Genomic DNA, 7,415 nt, shown 5'->3' on the forward strand with positions numbered 1-7,415 from the left:
GAAATAAATGTTCCATTGAAATGAAAGGATATTACTCCATATGAAAGTTTAAGTTTTTTAAATTTTCTATTAATATCAAAATTTCACAGCAATCAAGCAATCTGGTTGTCCCCAGTCTCTTACAACTGGATTTTGCCTTTGTAAATGTAATAAAACAGATCCATTAGCCTGAGAAAAAAGGTTAAGAAATCAACCCAATTAATGAAAGGTTTTCTTGTCTCTACTAAAAATCAAACACATAAAAGAACATCTCACTGCACAGACTTCATCTATATTAAAAAAAAAACCCCAGCAAAAAACAGGGAGAAATGATATCTCCTTATGACATCAAAAGTTAAATTACCTCAGAGTGACTCAAACACTTGTTAAATTAAAAAGGTTTCTCTTAATTCAGTTTTATTTCACATTGTACAATTTTCTACATTTGGTGAAAACCTTATTAGCAATTGCACTATACTATCATAATTGCATACAAGAAAATCCAAGTAATTTTTTAGAGCCCTCTAGGAAAACATGGCTAGGTTTCATCAAAGGTAGCCATCCCACAATGGAAATTTAAAACAGATTTATTCATTAGTTCCTGGCAGTGACCCTGGGTTCTTGAAGAATTCAGCAGGGAAGTTCAAGCCATGGCAGGTCTACTAGCTACTAGAAAGGCTTTAATTTTGGACAGAAATGTGGGCACTGAGGCAATAATTCACTTAATTCTGAAGGGGAATGGAACGGTTATAACCTGAGTTACAGGGATTTTCCAACTTTGGATACCTTCCTCAATCTAGATCATACATACTGATAATGACTTTTTTTAAGGTCTAAAGGAAATATCTTAAATATGAGATTAATCACACCATCTGGCAAATACAACCCCAAATCTCTACTTAAGACATAAATTCATTAATTGAAGATGGGGGGATGGGGACAGACCTGTGATGTCAAAAGAGTGAAGGACATTTATTGAGGAAAAAACTCACTATCAATGCAGGTCAATAAATGGGTTATTATTTTGCAATTTAATGATCTTAGAGAGTTGCTGGGGTAACTTAGAAGTTGTGACTTGCCTAGGATCAGAGTTCTTGCATCTAGGTCTTTCAGATTCTTGAGGCTGGGCTCTTTTGGGTTAAATATAGGAATGTGAAGATAAAGCATTGAATAACAGATAGTAGACTGGTCCTGGAATTGGAAAGACTTGGGTTCAGGTACATCCTTTGATACATACTAGCTCTGTGACCCATGGGAAAGTCCCAGAAGCTAACTTTTTAAGTTGCAGATGTAGTTCACTACAGTGATAAAACTGCAGGTTAAGGACCAAGAAAAAAAATTACCATATTTACTCCAGGGGTGAGGAATCTGCAACCTCAAGGCCACATGTGGCCCTCTAGGACCTCAAGTGCGGCCCTTTGACTGAATCCAAACTTTCTGTTCAGTATTCCTGCTTGTGCTTACAAGTAAAAATCATTATTTCAAGACTAAAAAGATAGTTACTCTATATTTAGGCACTCATTACTAAAAATAATTCTCTCCTGTCCAGAGACTGACTAGAAATATACCTAATTATTCTCATGCCACATTATCTACGTTAGCAAACATCTATTACTGAAGCAATGTTTTATCACAGCACAAGAAGGAACTGTGAAATTGCCATCCTTCAATAGTGTTAACTGCAAAATATACCAAAAAAATCCAGCTTTTGATTTATTAACATACTAAGACCAATAAGCATGAGTACTGTATTATTCATAACCGCTACACAATAAATAATCCATGGAATTTTAAAAACACTGTTGAACCCTGTTATAAAGCTGATGGCACCATATATCAACACTGTATGCTTTACTATGCTATGAGAAATGCATATCTCTGTGTGACAAAGACAAAATGATTTGAGCAAAGTGTAGCTAAATCTCTGGTACACAGTAACCAATCTAATTTATCCAGAATCCTGGAGAATAAGTATATTATACACACACACAAGAATAGGTTCTTGAAGAATGTGTGTGTATACAAATAAATAATTTGTATAAGGCATTTAAAGACTAACTTAAAAAACAAACAAACCCCATTTTTGGTGGAAATCCTAAAATGAAACACACACTTTCTTCTCTAATTAAATGCAGCATGCTAAAGATAAATCTGTTAACTTTTGCTTTAATTACTCAGGATCACCATTAAGAATATCAACTATTACACTTCTTTATTGGAATGACTCTTAGAGATCCAAAAGCTTAAGACAACAAGTTCCTTCATGAAAGGGCCTCAAATACTCTACTTTGAATTTGTCAGTTTTAAAATAGATTTCTTGCTTCTCCCCTTACTTCAGCTGTTAAGTCTCCCTGTTGTCAGTGCCCCTCAGAGACGTGGAGATGGTGATGGTTTCCTGCTTCTATTCTGTCGTAGACTGGGAAAATGAGTTAGTTGTCCGCAAATTAAAAGTAAATAAATGGTCAACATTCCTCCATCCCCCAAGATCTCCAAATTTGCGGGTTTTATGTCAGTTACTATTTCTAAAATTTACTTCCTACTTCTTGAAGTAGCCCGATAAAGGACGTCCTCAGTGAGCCAGGCAATAGCTGGCATTACATGCTGCTTTACAAACCCTGTCTCAGTCTCCCCAGGACCCTGAGCCTAAGTCCTCGCACAAGCCCCCGCTCTCTTCACGACCACTGCCCCCGTCTGTGGCACCGCAGAATGTTCACACCGGTTTTGTCCTTTTCAACTTTACCCGATTCCCAAGAGCACTGACAGAATGCCTGGCTGGAGTAAAGAAGACTCCACTTCCTGGCTTTAAGAGTGGCCTGGGATCCTAGCCGGGGGACCCTGGGCAAGTCACTTAGCTCCGTTTGCCCCAGCTCCTCTTCTGTAAAACGAGCTGGAGAGGAAACGGCAAAGCCGTGCAGGACCCGCGGGCCGGCCGCCCCGTCTCCCACCAGCCCAGCCCGACGGCACCCGCTGCGGCCTGCGCCAGTCCCGGGCCACGTTCCGGGTCTGGGGGCCCGGGGGCCCGGGAGGGAAGGGAGACAAAGTTCCTGCCCGCTCCCCGCCCCCCGCAGGGGGCAGCCCGAACCGTGCGGCGGCCCCGGGGCCGGGGGGTCGCCCGCCGGGTGGCGGGGGAGGGGGCGCTCGGGTCGCCCCTTCCTCAATCTCCGGGCAGGAAGGACTCCCCCGAATTACCTAGGGTTCCCGGGGGCGCCCCCCACTCACCAAAGAAGCCCTGCACGATGCCGAGCGGATGGTTCAGCCAGTCGTCCCCACACGGCATCTTGCCGAGGGGCGCGCGGAGCGGGCTGCCCCGAGCGGGGCTCCGGGGGCGACGGCGGCGGGCAGAGGGAACGATCGCACGTCCTACCGCCTCCTCCTCCTCCTCTCCTTTCGGGGTCGGCCCAAGCCCCCGGCCGCTCCCTCCCTCGCCCACGCCCACGCCGGGCAAGCGGCAGCGGTCACGGAGCGACACCGCCCGGCCTCGGGCTCGCCCCGCTCCCGGCAGCAGCAACCACGGCAGCGGCGGCGGCGGCAGCTACGAGGCGGAAGCGCCAGGAGCCCCCCTCGCCCCCCGCCTTCCTCTACGCTATGGCGGGAAACGGACGCGCCGACGGCGTCGCCTCTGACCCCCGAGCGCGAGCTGGGGAGGGGGCGGTAGTGCATTCGGTCGCGCTAGGAGGAGGGGCGGGGCGGGGCGGGGCGGGGCTTCCGGGCCCTGGCGGCGGCGTCGCCGTCGCCGCCATTTTGGAAAAGGTCAGAAAAGGAGGGCAAACTGGCGAGGCGGGGCTGGACTGGGGAGAGCCGCGGCAGAAGCTCGATTCCCCGCGCCTCCTCCTCCCGCGGCGGGGCTTGGAGCGGCCACCGTCCGGGGCACCAGAGGCAGGCCCCCTTCCTGTAGCCCCTCCAGCTCAGTCCAGCCTTCAGGCTCTGACGTGACTGGCCGTTGCGAGTAGGGGTCCCTAGGCTTGTCTGTGACTCTGGGAAGATTAAGCAGCTCGCATCTACAGAGTGGGAGACTGAGGCAGCGCTCCTTCCACAGAGGCGCGAGTGCCGGGCACGTTCTCAGGAGCCCTGGGCAGTGCCAGCTGCCTCCTGGTGTCTCTGAAACCTGCCTCCCATACGTTGGAACTAGTGACAGGGAGGTCCAGCAGTCAGGGCTTGCCTCCAGCTGCCCTCGGCCGCTGGTGACCCTAAAGGACGCAGGGACTGAAGCTCCTCAACAGCCTTGTCGGGGTCTGGAATGAAGACAGATTTCACGGGTGGCTACATAGATGGCAAACCTGAGTTAGAATAGATCTAATTAAGGCTCATTTTTATTGCTGTGAAGTCCTGCACTTTATATGCAAACACACACACATGTATGTGTATATATATACATATATTTCTCTATACGGATACATACACTAATTTATATATACTCATTCTGCTTATATGCTGTGCAACACTATGCACTATGTATATTCTACATTAGATATACACATACATGTATATTCACATAATATGTTAAATACACATTTATGTTAAGTATAGAAACACATATATTAAAGTCCTAGTGAGTGAAAATTTGAGCAGAAAAAAGCCTAGGCACCTTGACTAGGTTAAAGAAGGATGCCTTTAAAGGTGGGCTATTTGATGGTGACCATCCTCTATTATGGTCTTAGTACCTACAGTATCTGATACTTAAGTGGTGCTCAACAAATGCTTGTTAGATGAATGAATGAATGAATGCCTTTGATTAGATGTCATTTAGACTTCTTGTGAGATTTTGATCACCCAAATGGTAGGGGTGGGAAGTGACTTTAAAAATCCCAAGAGACTGATCCCTTAATTTTGCTAAGGTACACCATACCTCATGTTTCTACAAATTCACAGATAATCTTTTAAGAGCTATTCAGCTGAATATTTGTCACCTAACAATTAACCCAAGAAAGCATATTTCTGGAGTTAGCTAGATTAGACTTTAGCCAACATCAAATGGCTCTGATTTGTAAAAAGGACTTTAAAACCCTTTAAAACTATGTAAATGATAGCTATTACTATGATGATTATAACAACTGTCACTTCCTTTCTGTCTAGAGAGTACTGGCCAGACTTTTCATTCTGCTGACTGAGCCAAAAAGAACCAGGATTTTTGTTGTTCAGAATAGGACTTCAGCTCTCACCACCTCTTCGTGGCCTCTTCTTTTACTCCCTGGAAATTACTTTGTATTTATTTTCTGCTTTCTTTGTAGGATCATAGATTTAGAGCTGAAAGGGACCTCAGAGACCATATAATCCAGGGGTGGGGAACCTGTGACCTCAAGGCCATATGTGACCCTCTAAAGTTCTCAAGTGCGGCCATTTAACTGAATCCAAACTTCACAAAATCCCCTTAAGAGGATTTGTTCTGTAACGCTTGGACTCAGTCAAAAGTCAGTACCTAAAGACCTAGAAGGTCACATGTGATCTCAAAGCCGTAGGTTCCCCACCCTGATAGAATCCAACTCCTTTGTTTTACAGATGAGAAAACTGAGGCACAGAAGTGTTGAAGTAACAAGGATACATGAATCAGAGGCAGGCTTCAGATTTAGGTTCTCTGACCCTAAGCCAATGTTCTTTCCCTTTTATTCCAATGCTATTTCTATTCATGTTGTTTTCCCTAGTATAATGTAAACTTCTTTAGCAATGGAATTAGTTTATTTCTATCTTTGTATCCCAAGCACCTAACACAGTGCCTGGCAATATTTTCCTCATTTAGAGTTAAATAGTAAAGATCTTAACACATTCATGCCTATTCATGTTGTGTGACTTGTCGTCCCACAATTTTGCCACATACCCAATATGCCAGAACCTTCCTTTCTTTTTTCCCCTCCTTTTTTATCAGATTTTAAAATTTTATTTGCATGTTTTTAATAAACTGTGCATTCTAAGAACTGAAATCATTCAAAAAATTAGCACTGATTAACTGCATTTTATAGCTTCCTCAGGCCTTGTTACAGCTTTGCATTTTTCTCTGTTCACTAGATTTACTGTATTCCCACCCAGACTCTTCTTTCACCAAAGTGCAGGCTCTTTTTATGCCACTTGGACCAAAACTAGCCAGAGAAACAGATGAAAAACCTGCATAACAGTGCCTTTTTTCATTGTTGGTAGTTTTTAAAAATTTTTCTGATATTGAAAGGGGCAGCATGGTCTTTGGAGGTGATAGACAACCACTGGAGTTTACTGAGTAGCAGAATGACATGGCCAGACCTGCATTTTAGAAAAATCACTTTGGCAACTGAATGGAGAATGGAGTGGAGAGAAACTATGGCAGGCAGACCCACTATTGTAAAAGCCCAATTGTGAGATGATGAGGGTCCGCACTAGAGTGGTTGTGTTTGTCTTTCCTTCTTGAACAGGACCATGAATCAAGGTAATGACATGACTTGCAGTTGACTTTGCTTTGAGTGAGGGAGGGCTGTGCAAGTCACCAGCCTCACTTCTCCTCCAGAGCCATCTGAATCCAGCGACCAGATATTCATCAGGATGACTGGAGATGGCCTAGGATGCAACCAGAGACCCTGGCCATTTTAGGTTAAGGTCTTATCAGATTCTCACTTTGAGACACACCCACTCAATGAATGGGCTTCTTTAAGTGGTTACTCAAGAGACCGTCCTTTAATAAAAAAAAAAAAAAAAAAGAATCAAACTGGGAGGGGAAGACCCTCAGGGTTCCTGGGTAAAAGAGAAACAGTTATTATTTCATCTTTATGTTCACTCTGTGCTAGGTGGGTGGGGATCTGTTGTCCAATCATTGAGCTCCAGAGTGAATTGGGTTTAAGGCTTGGTCCTTGAGCAAGAAATCTAGTCAGTAAACTCAAAGGAAAAAAGGCAGCTTTTGGCCCTGGAAATGTATTTTCCCCTGGGTAGAGCACCTCAGGCCAGGACATAGAGGAGGGGAGGGGAGGGGAGAGGAGCTGCCATTCCCTCACAGGTTGTTTGTCCTTCATTCTCGAAGAGGACCATGATGTCAAGATGATAACATGACTTGCAGTTGACTGATTTGAGCGAAGGAGTGCTGTGCAAGGTCACTAGCCTCACTTTCTCCTTCAGAGCCATCTGGAGGAATCTTGTAAAGATGAAATCAACAGGCCTTGACAACAAGTTGGATATGAAAGGCAGGGATTTTTTCCATTTTTTTTTTTTTCGATTTGCATGGTGTGGAGGATGGAGGCCTGGACTCTGGAGTCAAGGGGACCTGACTTCACATTTCATCTCAGACACTTGCTAGCTCTATGACCAGGAACAAATCATTTAACCACTTTGTGCTTTGTTTTCCTCATCTATAAAAAGATGAGGTTGAACTTAATGGACTCAAAGTTCCCTTCCAGTTCTAAATCTATGATCCTAAGATCTTATATATTCCAAAGCACATGACTCTTGAAAAATTACTTTATACCAATGGTGTTAATACTTGT

General features: G+C 44.5%; 1 protein-coding gene across 1 annotated transcript in view; it reads right to left on the reverse strand.

The window, feature by feature from the left end:
* Positions 1 to 3,658, reverse strand: part of MCMBP (minichromosome maintenance complex binding protein) — a 33,151-nt gene extending 29,493 nt beyond the window's left edge. The window contains exon 1 of the mRNA XM_072624173.1: positions 3,199 to 3,658. Coding sequence (XP_072480274.1) covers positions 3,199 to 3,256 — 58 coding nt within the window. The 5' untranslated portion in view covers positions 3,257 to 3,658. The remainder of the gene's footprint in view (positions 1 to 3,198) is intronic.
* Between the last annotated feature and the right edge of the window lie 3,757 nt (positions 3,659 to 7,415).

Source organism: Notamacropus eugenii, chromosome 1 (assembly GCF_028372415.1).
Source record: "Notamacropus eugenii isolate mMacEug1 chromosome 1, mMacEug1.pri_v2, whole genome shotgun sequence".
Taxonomy (NCBI): Eukaryota; Metazoa; Chordata; class Mammalia; order Diprotodontia; family Macropodidae; genus Notamacropus; species Notamacropus eugenii.